Source organism: Dufourea novaeangliae, unplaced genomic scaffold, assembly GCF_001272555.1.
Source record: "Dufourea novaeangliae isolate 0120121106 unplaced genomic scaffold, ASM127255v1 scaffold139, whole genome shotgun sequence".
In the NCBI taxonomy this organism is placed as follows: Eukaryota; Metazoa; Arthropoda; class Insecta; order Hymenoptera; family Halictidae; genus Dufourea; species Dufourea novaeangliae.
In genome coordinates this window covers 275,823-290,433 of record NW_015374013.1, presented here as the reverse complement: position 1 = coordinate 290,433, position 14,611 = coordinate 275,823, and the positions used below count along the sequence as shown (strand labels likewise).

The window sequence follows — 14,611 nt, the reverse complement described above, 5'->3', positions numbered from 1 at the left end:
TAATATATAAAATATACCTTGACCATATAAATATAAATTGACCTTGAAACTTCCTCTATGCCTTCACCCACGCAGAAAATGTTTGTGTCACAATATGCCCCCCTCTATACCATGTGAGTTTTGTATATAACATTTTTTCATATTATTACAAATAAGGGCAATATTCAAAGTGGACATAGTTATTGCCCCACCCTGTATATATTTCTTTCTTTTGCAGTTCGATAGGTCTTTTAATATCATTCACTTTTCTCATTAAAAGTTTTTTCCTATCTCTTACGGTTAACAAGATATACTGAAAAAACGAAAAATTCGGCAAACTTTAAGGGGTGATTTCACCCCCTCAAAGTGAATGTCAGCCGAAAAAAATCGTTCCTTGCATAACTGGATGCCCTCTACAATTCCACAAAGTTTCATTAAAATCAGAATCTCCGGGTTGGGAAACCTTCCTTGTTAGTCACATATGTGTTGAGATTTCTATTCGAAATTGTTGTATCTGATGATTCTATAATTACCTGTAAACTTGCATAATAATTTCTATTTCCCATGAATACTTTCTAATCATTGAACGTAACTCCAAAGGAAGTCTCATTAATTTCAGACAGAGGATTCTGCAGAAACACAAACTTCGTCTGATTGCCAACGTTTTCTAATTTAGAACGATTCATTTGTATCCACGTTTGTTGCAATATATTATCTTCAGAATCTACACCCCTTGACAATTCGTTCGATTCTGGTTGAACTGAAAAGACTGTATATGATTTCTTAAGATCAGATTCATCATCTGTTGTAACGTGTTGTTGTTTTATGTGATCGTTCAAGCATTGCTTCTGTTCAAATACCAAATTACAACAATCACATCTGCAAATGAAGTAAGTATAGTTCATACGTGAAACTAAAATACAAATTTTTTCAATTCAAACACGTACTGGAATCGTGACTCATTGGTTTTCTTCGTTTTATCGTCGAACGGATCATGAATTTTTTGATGTGCCAATAAATTATATCGTTCCGCGAAACGTTTTCCGCATAATGTGCAACTGTATGGTTTTTCGCCAGTATGAGCTCGCATGTGTCTTTTCAAGTGCGACGTCGAAAACAAATATAAATCACACATCTGCAACAAAAAAAAACAAACATTTTAGTATTTATTCAAATATCATTTTGTACGCTATTGTTCAAAGGTAGAAATCATTTATTTAAAAAGAAACGAATGACTAACATCAAATATTACTCACATGGCATTTGTGAGACTTTTTTCCACTGTGCGACAATTTGTGCATATTGTACGATGTGTGATGTATAAATCTTTTACCACATAACTCACACTGATAAGGCATCTCACCTGTATGCATCGGTAGGTGTCTCATAAGTGCTCCCTTTTGCGTGAAACACTTATTGCAGAAATTGCATTGAAATGGATTGATTCCGTTATGCATTCCTATATGTATTTCCAATGCATGTTTATGTTTGTATGCCTGACCACATTTTTCGCACATGTAGGGTTTCAACGAAGAATGAGTTTTTACATGTGTTTTTAGTTCGGTTGACGTTTTCCATTTTTTACCGCAAGTAGAACAAGAATACTTCATTGATTTTATATTGTACTTTGATGATTTTCCAGATTTTATAGGAACATCTAGTTGATCAACTTTCAATACTACATATATGTGTATATATATATATATATATACATATATAAGAATTTGAGTAAATAAAAATATAATATGTAAAGTTCAATGAACAAATGTAAAGAATACAAGGAAGTTTTATTACCCGTTGTGATCTCGGTGTTCTCTTTTACCCCTGTTACATTTTCATCTATTTCCTTCCACTTTAAGTCAATGGACTCTGTAATGTTTTGTACTTGCAGCTTATTGTCGGACAAAATAGAATTTGTTTTTACTAAGCTCTTTAATTCATTCCCAGAGTTCACCACACCCACTGAAGATGTTTAAGAAAATATAATTATTTAGTTACTTAAATAATTTGTTATAGTATTAACAACGATGTATTTTTTTTACCTTGAGGACTAATATTGTATATATTATTATCATTAGTTAATGGTACTAAATTACAGACCATGCCATTTTGTACAATATCTTTCTTCTTCATATTGTTACGACTACTGTAATCATTAGAGCTTATATCATCTATTTCATTGCAGTCTGTTATGTTCCTCTTTAAATCCTCTGACTCTCCTACAGGCTTAATATTAATGTCACACTCTAGATTTGGAAGATGTATTATTGGATTCGTTACTTTATCTTGAACATATTGTTGTTTAACCAGTTCTTCAATTTGAAAAGATTGCAAGTTTGATCCTTCTTTCAAGTATTCAGTGCCACAGCTTACGTCTACCTTGTTTTTCTCTAAGACTATGTTTGTGTTTAAGCCTGCACCATTATGTACCGATGCTTTTATACTTTTTCTTCTCTCAGTAGCACAATATATCTTCAAAATTTCACAACGTATATTTAAAACGGTTTTCTGCGCTTGTTCCAACATTTGGAACAAATTATAACATTGTGAGCAGATGTAAGGATTGCTTAATTCTGGAAGAGCTATACACAATACTTTTGAAATAAAATTCGCTAACAGTTCCCCATCATTAGGGAGAGATGTGCAAAATATATTTATACATGATGAAGCGTTAAGGTTGATGTTGCATACTAGACAGAATGTATTAGACGTAGGCATCATTTTGTTGTACTATTAATGTTTCACGAAACTCCTGATGTATTATTTAATATTTTATAATATTCTTTTATAACGAATAACAAGCACAGGTCTGCCCGTTTTGCTTGATAATCGTACATTACTTTTTGACAATGCATTTCAAATGTAACCTTTACCTTGTTCGGCAACATAACATGTCAATAATAATCTTGTACATCAGGTAACTTTAAAACAATCGTTTCTGTGATGAAAATGGCGAAATATGCAGGACACATTTAAAAATTTCTTATTTATAAGCATACATACACGATTCATTCAATTCGCGTTTCTTTTGAGCACTCTCACCAAATACATAAGGATGCCTAGGTAAACTGTGTAATCCTATTGGTTGTCTGACACGTGTCTACAGTTTCTACCAATTAGAAACCACGGTCCAGTTATAACTTCTGTGGTTTCTGTGCACGCAGTGACAGTTTCTTTGTTATGTCCATTAATAACCACCGAATTACAAGATAATTATTTTAACTAGCATAACTGTTTTGAGAATGTTTTGTTTTTTTATAGTATTTCGCATTATTACTTCCAATTAGAACGATATATGAATATCCAAATAATAAAATGTTATAATTAACGGGAGTGCCAGTTTATTATGGTAACATGTGTAATACATAACCTGTGACAATAAGTAGTGAATTGTTACTTGTATTGTTTATATAAAGTTTTTCAGTGTTTCTATTTTACTATTGCAAAATGAATATCAACAACTAATCTATAACAATGGCTGAGTCCACGTTCTCGAAATCAGCGACCGATTCACAATTCGTTCGAAATGAACCTGTGAATTATACAGCCGGTATTTATAACGGATCTATAAAATGAAATCACTAAAAATTTTTATTATAAAGTGTTTGTAATCCTTACTAGAGATTCGACAAATGATGCATGGTTTTGGAGACAGTAGCGAACCTTTAATGGAATCAGCGAAAATTGTGGAAGAAGTAGTTCTGCAACAAATGAGAACGATTGTAAGAAAAGCTTCTGAAATATCGGAGAGACAAGAAAATTCAAAGAAAGCTACTTGCATTTCTGCCGAAGATCTGATCTTTTTGTTACGTAAAGACAAAGTGAAGTTACAACGTCTTATGAAGTACTTAGGCAAGTCTAATATTGTTATTAGATCCTAAAATGTATTGCACTGAATGCTTAATCGAGCATATATATGTTACAGAGTTAAAGGAATATAAGTCTTCTATACATAAAGCAATAGAAAGTGATGTACCTAAGGATATATTAAACAATGAAAATTTAGAAGATTCCAAACACAGGGGACCATTTTATAGTTTTCTTAATCAAATTGACAACACCGGTGAACTTCTTGAAGATGCTTCCACTGTAGATGAAATTAAACAACACAGATGTATTCGTGCCGAAATCATGACAAGATCTATGGATGAAGCCAGATATTTGAAATTTAGCAAAGCAAGGAACGCATCCTTTGCGAATAAAAATAGACACAAATTCAGCGATTGGCTTTCATCAGACAGTGAGTGTTAAAACTGGACATGTGTTTTTAACTGAACACAATTTGGAATATTAAATGTTATAATTTCTTGTAGATGATATAACAATAACAAAACCAGGGTACACAATTTTAGGGTATTTAGCATATGAAATGGTAGCGCAGATTGTGGATTTAGCATTCCTAGTCAGACAGGATCAAAATAAAATTTATGGAGATGCAATAGATCGACTCAGACTTAGCTACGTGAATCCACATACTTATAAACCTTATTACCATGGCAAGGTTTGTGCCTACTTGAATAAAATTTGAAAACACAATACGAAAAAATATAAAAAACAAAAAACCTTGTACAATTATTTACTTGCCAGGTTGCCGTAACAAAACCAATAACACCCGCAGAAATAATTGAAGCTCTCAGGCGGTATTGGTCTCCACAATTAGACATGACAGGTCCATTCAATCGTTGCTCGATGAGAAAACCACATTTAAAGCTTCTTGCCTGTTGAGATAGATTCCAGAAGGGTAAGAATTAATTTTGTAATATGAACAGACAGATATTTTGTTACGTTCATAGACTGGAATTTAAAATGCATTGTCAGTATTTTAGACTAAAAATATTTTTTTCGATTTTTCATTTAGTGTATTAACTTAACAATACAGGGATACTTTAAAATTGACCAATGTTTATTGACATGTTCCTGTACCTCTTACATTGTATAACTTAAAGCACTAGGTTTTCACATGACCACTACTTATGCACATTAGTGCAATTTCGTTCTTTTTATAAAATCTTGAAATCATGTAACCTATTTTTAACGTAAAATTCAGAGTATCCCTTTTTACAGTATTTCGATATATTTTACAATTGGTAGTCCCTGATTCGAATGTAATGATAGATTTATAATACAATTAGCTTTGAACTAGTGTATGATACGTTTATGTTCATTGTACTCTTTATAAAACATTTTTCCCTTCAGTTTTATGATACGTCGCACATATCACTTAGATGGTACTATTTAAAATTCCAACCTTTTAAAGGATGAATCACGAGAATCGGAACTCCGGAATATCTCTGCTTCTGAAAAAAAACCCAAAAGAACACAATGTCTTCTGAATGATCAAGATCAATATTTTTGTCTTAAAAAGATTCGTGTATGTTTCACTCTTGCATTTTTTGTATTGTCCATTCCAGCAGAGATATTCCAGTACTCTTCTAACTCACCCTTAATATGACTGCGAAAACCTCTTCTTAACGCTGAAGATACGAAGTATTTTAATATCTACAAATTTGAGCTAATTTGACCGATTTTACACCGTTTTTAAGAATTCACGCAGATACTAATCTTGCTTTTGTATCATGGTGAGAGCAGTGTCGAGACCCGTACTTTCCCTTCGGCACCCCCAGTTATGCAAGTTCCAGACTGATTAGCGGTGGACCAATCGCAACACAACGTTCCTTTGTGCCCACCTAATTCTAACACTTTGGCTTGTGCACCGGGTGGCATCTGTGAAAAATAATTTGTTTAGTAGTAATTTAACAAAAATACAATTACTGATTTCTTTAACTGTTCCATATGTTCTAATTATTTTCGAACATCAGAACATATAAAATATATATGCGTTGAAAAAAAAAGGTTTGGTAGAGATTCAAGTGGTCACACGTAAGGAATACTACATACCTTGTATATGTTTCCTCCAGTTTGAGTGCAGAGTAACATATAATTACCGGTTTGGTCGAAAGTAAACAGTTTTCCATGGACAGTATTTTTCTCCACTTTGATCTTTGTTTCCCACAGAATCTTCCCCGAGTGGTTCAGACTCCTTTGACACAGTTTACCATCTTCACTTTGGGTACAAATGTTCGTATAATCGTTGATTAATTCTATATCGATTACCGGACTCGAGTGACAACTAATATTATCGATAATTTCGTTTCGTCTGAGATCATGAATTAATATATTCCCGTTCGATAATCCGGTGATAAGAAGTTGCCCGTTATGATTAAACGCGGAACACAAAGCGGTCACGCTTTGTTCCAATGGTAAAGTTCTCTCTAATTTTCTCGTTTTAATATCGTACAATAGAAGCTTCCCTCCGTTCGAATCGGATACGGAACACACGAACGTGGATTCGGTCGGATTACAAAGCAGAGTTATGATACGGGAATTTTCATGTTGAATGTCCCATAGAGTTTTACAGTCACGTGTATCGTGTAATTGAATCAAACCGTTGTTATCGCCGTGTAAAAAGTAACGCTCGTTTTTCGATATCCAGTCCAATGCTGTTATAGCTTTGTTCGAATTCGCTGTAGCAGAGATATACGTAGTAACAGTCCTGTTTGATAAATAGGATTAGGTATTGTTATGTTTACGACTTGACGTAATACAGTGAGTAAGTTTAATATTCGGGACATTATACAATTTTCTACTTTGTCGGACTGTAATTTTATTCGTGACAATGGAAGAAAATATCGAGTTGTAATTTACATTATTACAAAGAGTCTACTTAACAAAAATGAGAACATTAATTATATAGTTCATAACACTTACTATACTTTCTATTTTAAACAAAACAGTGTCTGATTTCACGTTACATTAATATGACACTTTGGAAAACTGATAATTCTTTATCTAATTTTCACAAGCAATAGATTGATTTAATATTTTGTAAGATATCCTTCCTGCCGAATGACCTCTTTCTTCGATCAATAGAAACTAATTTTCCAGTCCCAAATGTTGATATACATCCTAATACAAGTACATTTCCATCTGCGTGTTTTACATATTAAACTCTTCATTTTTCTTTCGCCACACCATTCATCAGATCCAAAGATGTTAAACTTACTTTCATCGCTAAAGATAACGTCAACACTACACATTATATAAATAAATTTTATGCTATTGTTAATTGGAGACAATGTAGCAATATTATATACAAGTAGATATGTCTTTTTTTTTCATGAACAAAATTACAGTGCGACTACATAAAAATTGTATAGTGTCCGAATATTAAAGTTACTCACTGTAGATGAAAACAGTAACCTACAAATTAAAGCAGTATTACTTACTTTGGCGATGGTATCGGTGTCCACACTTTAATAACACCATCGGCATCACCGGTGGCGACGTACGAACCGCTTGCATTACTTTTGCATTGTATTATGGACGTTTTGTGCTCCGTGTACTCTTCCTAAAAGTTAGTTTCTGTCGCGTGAAATTTGTAAAAGTTCCGTGGTACAAGCGAATTGTGTTACCTGGCTGAGAAGAATGTAAGTAGAATCAATTTTATCTTTCGCTTTCCGTTCGGCCACCGCGTCAATGGACGAATCTCGTTTCCTAGAGCTAGTTAATCTTGAGTCACAGCTAATACTTCGTTTGGTAACGGTCTCGGACTTACTGATGGAACTCAATTTCCCCTTAGTGTTCGTTCTTTTCGTTGATACAGCTTCAAGCTCGGCTGCCTTTTTCGAATTTGTCGCAGACTTTCTATTTAAAATTGGACTAGAACCACCACCTATATTTCTAATAAGGTTCCTTAGAGTCTTGGGGTTTTCTAGTAGAGGAGATTCTCTGTTCGAATATAAAGTAAAGTATCAGCGTAGTGTATAATTTGTAACAAAAAAAAAAAAACCAAGACACTTAATATCTTCCAAGCGTACGAAAAATATTTGCATGCTCTGTTTTCTCATCATTCAACTGTTAGGATAAACAGAATGCTTACTGCGCTATTATATAAAAATCATCCATAATAGGTGGATGTTGAGGAGCTGGTCCAGGATTTACATCCATTACATTGTCTATCTTAACTGAATCATTTAAACGTTGCCTCAGTACTTCGTTCTCTTCTTGCAGTCGTTTTAATCTATTTGTATCCTCGTCTATAGTGAGTAGTGTTGGTAGTGGCATACACTGAAAAATAAAGATCCTAGCTAGACAATCTTTTTTTCCGAAACTATTATTGTAGCGGTATAATAAATATCTTTTTGTAGTGAAATAATTCTACAATTCCTATTCATCAGAAGATTGTGCCATGCATTCTGTCCGTTTGAAATAGTAGGAAACAGTGGCGTAGAAGAAAAGTTTCCTACCACTTAGTAAATTTATTTCAAGTACTGAAATAAATGTTAAACCAAATGTTAATTTGGCATAAATTTCAATAACTCCCAAAACTAAATGGTAAGAGGCCCTTCGCGTACCTCACTTTTTCCTTAAGCGGAAGCCAAGTTTATTCATCAGTGTACAATCTTCACAACAACTGAATAATCTATAATGTGAGAGTCAAGATGCAAAATACCTTCCACCTACTTGAAAAATAGTAGCAAGAAAATTGTGCAGGGAGAGTAACATAGTGTCTTGCCACTGTCTACTAAAATGTACAGAGTACGCTGGATTGTCTTCAGGATTTTTAACAAACGGCAATGCTGTGAAGTAAAAAACATGTGAAACAAAATTGTCTTCTTCCTCTCTGTACTGCCAGAACAAAAGAAAGTGATTGGACAGCCTACCAAACCATTCCTTCCATTCTGAATGGCCCTGCAGCTCTGGTGTCATCTTCATAAAAAATTCTTGAATTCGATCCTGCTTGTTGTTCAATGTTGCGTTGACCAAATACATTTTTAGAACAGCATTTTCTAACTTTCTCACAGCTGATGTAAAGTGGCTCTCTAGCCGAGAAAACATTCTTGTGTCTAAATGTCCCCATAGTTCTCTCAAAGAAGTCAAATCGTAACTATACACATATTGCATCAGTTGATCGACAATTTTATCTACCTAATAACAAGCAATTAAAAATCAACTAATTGTTAAAAGTTGTCCGGAATTAAATATTGTAAATACTATAAGCATTCAAATTAATGATAACATAATAAACATTGAATTGTTATGGCAATGCAAATTTAAATTTGTATAAAATAATTGACAGAAATTTGTTTATTCTGTTAATTCTTTGAGGCACGGTGGTATGAAAAATGTCCCACCTTTTTTTTGTACCCAATTCGCATAGTGGGACTTTATTCATACCACCTTTAAATCTTGGAATTACTAAAAATAAAACATAATTCAAGTAGAATAATATTTTGACACATTTCATACAAAAAGATGTATGTGCAAGTAGGTATTTCTTTTATTGTAAAATCCTGTGTTTCAAAGAGTTAAAGATTCTATTGGGTTCCAGATAGAATAAAAACTCCATTAAACTTTGTACTACACAGATACTGAGACAATAGTGTATACTATATTGTATTAAAACATTCGAAATACAATTACAATATTTTCTTTAGTATATATATAATGTTTATAGGTACTGTTTTTGCACATTGTTCTCTTTCTATTACCGTTTACTTCATCCTTACCCGAAAGCCTTTCTCTTTCTCAGCTTTTAAGTCATTATCGAAAGCTTTCAAAGTTTGACTGAAGCCTCTGAAGAGTAGGTATTCTTTGACCAATTCGTCCACATACTGAATATGAGACATTTTTCTTCGATTTTCTTTGTAATATCTGATTTTTCGTTCAACTGACAGCTGTGTATTGTCATCCTTTGGCCATTTTGATCCTTGCTGAACATGCAGCGGATTTTCGCGTGTTTCGTTTGACGGACAATACTGCCAATCTTAACTCCCTCGGGAAAATTATTCCATGAACGGGTGACTGGCCTCTTTCAGGTGGCGCTATATTTCTAGCCTAAAGACGCATCCTCAATTAATCCATACTTAAACACAGACGAGGTTCTTGAGACGGAAATTGGGGAAATTAATTACTCAATTCAACTTTAATATAATTTTAATTTAAGAATATGTATGTAACTTGTAGTAAAATGAATTAGAATACCTAGTTGGTGTTTGTAGTGTAGGAAAAGAGCCTTCTATCACTTGGTCTCGGGAATTACTGAAATTTATGTCAAATTAACATTCAATTTAACATTTATTTCAGTACGTGAAATAAATTTACGAAGTGGTAGGAGGCCTTTCTCCACACGTCACTTTTTCTCCTAGCGGAAGCAGAGTTGCTCGCGAGGGTGCTAATCTACAGTTGTCTCTCTCGATAAGATTTCTTTGCGGACAGAACTTTATTCCCTAACACAGTGGCAAAATGTCGACTGTCGAAGCAGCTCCGAGACCTTTGCGGGTATCTCCTCTTATAAAAGTAAGTGTCGTCAGTTGTTTCAATGAAATTCGGAAATAGAAATAATCGAATATTTGAAACAATTATCGCAAGAACTGATTTTCAGTCTTTCTTTTGTTATTTGAATGAACTTGTTTCATGCACACTGGTTTCAATCTGATTATATTACATAATTTTTTATGGAATTTAGTGAAGTTATATTTCATTAACGTACAACAAATTAAATGTCCTAAAACATAACTCGTATTCTTTTCATCGCGCTATTAGTATTGAAAAAACACCGTCTACAACGAGTGTGACTATTATTCTTTAACCTGTTCGAGCAGTTGAACATCGAGCAAGTGTAAACTGAGTAAGAAATTTATTGATTTTCTTTTCCCTACGTTTACTGAATTTAATCGTTTTTGTTAGATTATTTGAAACGCTGGCTAGATCATAATATTTCATATAAGTAGTAGTTGTAATAATTATATTTCATATAGTTTGCACGATGGAGTCTTCTGTTAACTGGAATCTTATATGGAGCCTTTCATCAACACAGATTCAAGAGAATAGAAGACGCACGTCGTGAGAAAGAATTACAAGAAAAACCTATGAGGGACGCAAAACTTGCAGAAGAGAAGAAAAGAATATTTGAAGGTAGAAAATACAATACAAATAATAGTCACTAGAAGGGGTTGTTAATATGGTATCGTTAATCTACATACAAAGTAACAGACCTTGGAAATGTGTTTTTACATGTTTATTAAATTATTGTTATGAATTTTTGTTTTAGCTGAGATGCGAATGCTAGAGGAACTGTCCAAGTGAAAATAAAACACTACATTACTGCATTGTTAGTATAGATGATTATTATTAATAAATTTATCCAATAAAAACTTCTTTATGTAAATTTATGTTCAGAATCCACAGTAGATATTAAGTGTAATGTTTCCATTGCACATCTGTGAAATAAAGAAATTTACGATATGTTACTATCAAATCTTAATTGTTCCAAATTTCTTAATACTCTTTTTTTATATTAGAATTTTTATTGTAGTTAGTTAAATAAATTTATATCATATTATTAGTAACATATTGTATAAATTATCTAAAATGTGGACAATTTTCGAAAGAAAAAAATCGCCCGAATATGGACTAGAACCCTGGACCTTTAGATTAAAAGTCTAATGCTCTACTTTTTTTTGTTTTAAACATGTTGATTGACAGAGATATAAATCAGGTACACAGGTAGATGGTAACAATAAACATACAAAAAATACCAATCTGTCAGAGTTTATCCTAACCATTTGTACACTCGCCTGTGTAACTCATAGCTAATTGAGCTTATGCAGTTTAATGCTCTACCGACTGAGCTATCCAGGCACTGGCATTTTTGTCTTTAAAGTATACATTTCTCGTCAGTTAAGTAATCTGTAAATATTTATTAAAAACATGACTGCCATGAAGTGCAACCATCACTATAATAGCTTCAAACATATTTTATGGAAAACAGACATTTGTAAATTAAATTTCGAATATATGTAAATACCGTAGTACCTTTAAAAAAAATTAGCTTTTTCAGCTAAAAAAGCACATTTTCAATTTAGAAGGAATCTGGCACCAATCCGCCCATTTCCGAACCTGTACCGCATCCACTTCACTACTCTTATTTGAAATAAGAAGTGAAGATAAAAATTATAAAGATAAAATTAAATATCCTGTAAACTATTGAATGTCTAATACGGTAATAACTAGCATGCATAATGTTTTAATAACAAAAATACACTGAATCACTTTAACAGTATATTCTTTATTTTACTTTTTAACATTTTTGATATTTCATCATTTTATATTGTCAACGTATCAGATTATATTGTCAATAGGTATCAGAAATATGGAATGTTACTGGTAGCATGAAGTATGCGTTATTTTACTGTACAAAAAATACTCATATAAAAATAAATATAGAAAATAATATGCAAGTTATTACAAATTCTTTTTAAATAATTTCTTTAGGTTACATAGTTTCATTGTTGTACAGTTACAGCATTGGAATGAATAACAATAATGCAAATATTTAAAATTACATATGGAAGTACACATGCATATTTACACAAACATTTGTAAATGCATACACCATGAATCACAAAACTGTTAAAGACAATATTAAATTAATTTCAGATAACATTAAACATGAATCATTTACATTAGGTATGTACAATGTCATGGAATATCCCAGAAATCTTTGTTTCTATAAGTGTGCTATCTTCTTTTTAAGCTGTAATCAATTCTGTTTTATTGTCTTTAGTAATCAGTTGCAGAAGACTACCATTAACAGGCCGGTCTTGACCTTGCGACCATTTCCAGAAAAGGCTGTTACATAAGATAAAAATATTGATATGAAATAGAAGCTATACTTTCATTTGAGTATTAATATAAAACAGATGATGTTGTACTTACTCTGCTATAAATTCAAGAGGAGTCCAGGTAGAAGTATCAGCAGTGGACATCCATTTTCTATTCATAGGTGTATCTAAAGTTATTGGTAAAATAGCAGTGACTAAAGAATTTTTTGGAAGACCACTTTCTTTATCTGCCAAAGACTTGGTAAGTTGATGAACTGCAGCCTTAGCCATTCCATAACCAATCATTCCTAATTTGACAAAACAATACAGTTTATATTAAAGTATAAAAAGATCATTATTAAGCAATAATGGAAACTTCTTACCCGGTGTCTCTGCTAATGCAGCCTTGGCACCAGTCAAAGAAAGAAAACCACCTTCTTTCAAATGATAGGCAGCAATGCTACCAGCAATAACTGAGCTCCATACACTCTGTTTCCACATAAGATCACTGTTTTTAATAAAGTCTTTGTGGGCAGCATTTCCACCAGCCCATCCTCCAGCTACACAAATTACCCCATCTACTTTCTCTCCGTTTAAGATATTTGTAATTTGCTCTAAGATATTAATTTGCTGAAAAAACAACATACATACAGGAATATATATATACATTTAGATATCTTTACATAAAAAAATTATAGAAATACCTGTTCCTGCCAAGAATTTTCAGGTTTTACAATTATATTTGCATCAGCTTGGTCATTTGGTTTCATATCAATGCATCCAACCCACTATAATTATAAAAATAAGATGGTCATAGAGTAACAATATTTATAACTGTTTTAATAGCATGGAAAATAATATTACTAAATGCAATGAAAAATCTGAACTTAATGAGCATAGCAAGATTTCAAGGTTTTATGTGAAAGGATCTGACACACTAGTTATGTCCTTGATGTAGTTTCCCCACATATTTAAGGATTGCTCAGCAACTATAGAATTCCCTCCTTAATGAAATACTCATAGAGTAATCGTTTTTCTTGTTAAGATATACACAGGACATATTTGATAATAAATCACAACATTCAAATTACAATTCATGATGATCGAGATATTAATTTCGTAACGTTCAAAATAGTGCGGGAAAAGAACGTAAATTTTACCGCGAAAATTTAATAACCAGACTGTACTAAAAACAACCATTTTAAGCTTACTGTTTAGAGAATATCTCTAATCGATACGAGAGAAATTACAAAAAAACAAAAAAAAGTAAGAAACACTTTAGAAACGCAAACATATTTACATACGTTTTGAGATAAATATTGCGCAATGAAATCTCGCTGTCTGTACATTTTCTCTTAACAGTTGTTGGAAATTATCGACTAATAAATGACAAAAACTCATTATTTACCGATATATTAAGGTTCTACAATGTGTTCTATTTGAAGTTGATAGGTAACATTTACAAATGTTAAATACACTTAGAAATATCAAGGAAGAGCCGGAACTTCTATGAAAGCTGATGTCAGTGATAACGAAACAGATGTTTGAATTATTTAGTTATATTAGAGATTCCTGTCTAGTCTGCTTACCCAGTTGTTCGATTTAAATTTCGAAACGCAAGTAGAACCTAAAGCACCCTTGCCACCATATACAAGAACACGTCCGAGTATCGTCGCCATTGTTCAATAAATGAAGCAACTTCGCGAAATAGGCTTCGGGTGTTTGCGATTTTATACGGAAGAGTACGAAGTCATACGAGAAACTTTCGGAAAAGTTCGTAAAAGGCTGCCGGATTGCCAGATCTCGGCAAAGACTATGATAATAGATTGTCAATCGACTGGTTAATATTGTATCAGCGAAAATAACTAAACATATCTATTTCATTAAGGTACCCATAAAATAGGCTTACAAATTAATATTAGTAGAATCGAATAATTCCTAACTAGATTTGAATTATTCAATGCCTT

At 32.6% G+C, this 14,611-nt stretch overlaps 5 protein-coding genes across 5 annotated transcripts; 2 read left to right on the top strand and 3 right to left on the bottom strand.

The window, feature by feature from the left end:
* Window positions 1-554: 554 nt before the first annotated feature.
* LOC107188619 (zinc finger protein 226-like) lies at window positions 555-2,700 on the bottom strand. Its single transcript, XM_015576938.1, has 5 exons — window positions 2,022-2,700; window positions 1,774-1,941; window positions 1,236-1,657; window positions 927-1,114; window positions 555-858 (listed from the first exon to the last, which is right to left on the bottom strand). The coding sequence occupies exons 1-5, from the start codon at window positions 2,698-2,700 to the stop codon at window positions 555-557; spliced, it is 1,761 nt and encodes a 586-aa protein (XP_015432424.1).
* A 643-nt stretch (window positions 2,701-3,343) lies between these two features.
* LOC107188673 (transcription initiation protein SPT3 homolog) lies at window positions 3,344-4,854 on the top strand. The gene is made up of 5 exons (XM_015577004.1): window positions 3,344-3,529; window positions 3,601-3,831; window positions 3,905-4,219; window positions 4,293-4,480; window positions 4,567-4,854. The coding sequence occupies exons 1-5, from the start codon at window positions 3,454-3,456 to the stop codon at window positions 4,702-4,704; spliced, it is 948 nt and encodes a 315-aa protein (XP_015432490.1). The 5' UTR covers window positions 3,344-3,453; the 3' UTR covers window positions 4,705-4,854.
* A 699-nt stretch (window positions 4,855-5,553) lies between these two features.
* On the bottom strand, window positions 5,554-9,668 carry LOC107188670 (WD repeat-containing protein 91). The gene is made up of 8 exons (XM_015577000.1): window positions 9,549-9,668; window positions 8,703-8,967; window positions 8,503-8,618; window positions 7,919-8,106; window positions 7,452-7,767; window positions 7,266-7,387; window positions 5,878-6,532; window positions 5,554-5,703 (listed from the first exon to the last, which is right to left on the bottom strand). The coding sequence occupies exons 1-8, from the start codon at window positions 9,666-9,668 to the stop codon at window positions 5,554-5,556; spliced, it is 1,932 nt and encodes a 643-aa protein (XP_015432486.1).
* Window positions 9,669-10,249: 581 nt separating this feature from the next.
* Window positions 10,250-11,242, top strand: LOC107188677 (ATP synthase subunit e, mitochondrial). The gene is made up of 3 exons (XM_015577008.1): window positions 10,250-10,338; window positions 10,800-10,956; window positions 11,093-11,242. The coding sequence occupies exons 1-3, from the start codon at window positions 10,285-10,287 to the stop codon at window positions 11,125-11,127; spliced, it is 246 nt and encodes an 81-aa protein (XP_015432494.1). The 5' UTR covers window positions 10,250-10,284; the 3' UTR covers window positions 11,128-11,242.
* A 1,322-nt stretch (window positions 11,243-12,564) lies between these two features.
* On the bottom strand, window positions 12,565-14,323 carry LOC107188674 (dihydropteridine reductase). Its single transcript, XM_015577005.1, has 5 exons — window positions 14,234-14,323; window positions 13,349-13,432; window positions 13,028-13,274; window positions 12,760-12,952; window positions 12,565-12,672 (listed from the first exon to the last, which is right to left on the bottom strand). The coding sequence occupies exons 1-5, from the start codon at window positions 14,321-14,323 to the stop codon at window positions 12,573-12,575; spliced, it is 714 nt and encodes a 237-aa protein (XP_015432491.1). The 3' UTR covers window positions 12,565-12,572.
* Window positions 14,324-14,611: the final 288 nt, after the last annotated feature.

What these genes read in the sequence shown, in the direction of transcription:
- LOC107188670 (XM_015577000.1), bottom strand. Translation starts at nt 9,668, where the DNA reads ATGTCTCATATTCAGTATGTGGACGAATTGGTCAAAGAATACCTACTC. An exon ending in GATTTTTATATAATAGCGCA is followed by an intron (nt 7,768 to 7,918) that starts GTAAGCATTCTG and finishes ATATTCGAACAG; the next exon opens with AGAATCTCCTCTACTAGAAA. An exon ending in CTTACATTCTTCTCAGCCAG is followed by an intron (nt 7,388 to 7,451) that starts GTAACACAATTC and finishes ACTAACTTTTAG; the next exon opens with GAAGAGTACACGGAGCACAA.
- LOC107188619 (XM_015576938.1), bottom strand. Translation starts at nt 2,700, where the DNA reads ATGATGCCTACGTCTAATACATTCTGTCTAGTATGCAACATCAACCTT. An exon ending in AAAAGTCTCACAAATGCCAT is followed by an intron (nt 1,115 to 1,235) that starts GTGAGTAATATT and finishes TTTTTGTTGCAG; the next exon opens with ATGTGTGATTTATATTTGTT. An exon ending in ACCAATGAGTCACGATTCCA is followed by an intron (nt 859 to 926) that starts GTACGTGTTTGA and finishes CTTCATTTGCAG; the next exon opens with ATGTGATTGTTGTAATTTGG.
- LOC107188673 (XM_015577004.1), top strand. Translation starts at nt 3,454, where the DNA reads ATGGCTGAGTCCACGTTCTCGAAATCAGCGACCGATTCACAATTCGTT. An exon ending in ACCTGTGAATTATACAGCCG is followed by an intron (nt 3,530 to 3,600) that starts GTATTTATAACG and finishes AATCCTTACTAG; the next exon opens with AGATTCGACAAATGATGCAT. An exon ending in CGATTGGCTTTCATCAGACA is followed by an intron (nt 4,220 to 4,292) that starts GTGAGTGTTAAA and finishes AATTTCTTGTAG; the next exon opens with ATGATATAACAATAACAAAA.
- LOC107188677 (XM_015577008.1), top strand. Translation starts at nt 10,285, where the DNA reads ATGTCGACTGTCGAAGCAGCTCCGAGACCTTTGCGGGTATCTCCTCTT. An exon ending in GGGTATCTCCTCTTATAAAA is followed by an intron (nt 10,339 to 10,799) that starts GTAAGTGTCGTC and finishes TATTTCATATAG; the next exon opens with TTTGCACGATGGAGTCTTCT. An exon ending in GAAGAAAAGAATATTTGAAG is followed by an intron (nt 10,957 to 11,092) that starts GTAGAAAATACA and finishes TTTTTGTTTTAG; the next exon opens with CTGAGATGCGAATGCTAGAG.
- LOC107188674 (XM_015577005.1), bottom strand. Translation starts at nt 14,323, where the DNA reads ATGGCGACGATACTCGGACGTGTTCTTGTATATGGTGGCAAGGGTGCT. An exon ending in AATTTAAATCGAACAACTGG is followed by an intron (nt 13,433 to 14,233) that starts GTAAGCAGACTA and finishes TTATAATTATAG; the next exon opens with TGGGTTGGATGCATTGATAT. An exon ending in AAAATTCTTGGCAGGAACAG is followed by an intron (nt 13,275 to 13,348) that starts GTATTTCTATAA and finishes TTGTTTTTTCAG; the next exon opens with CAAATTAATATCTTAGAGCA.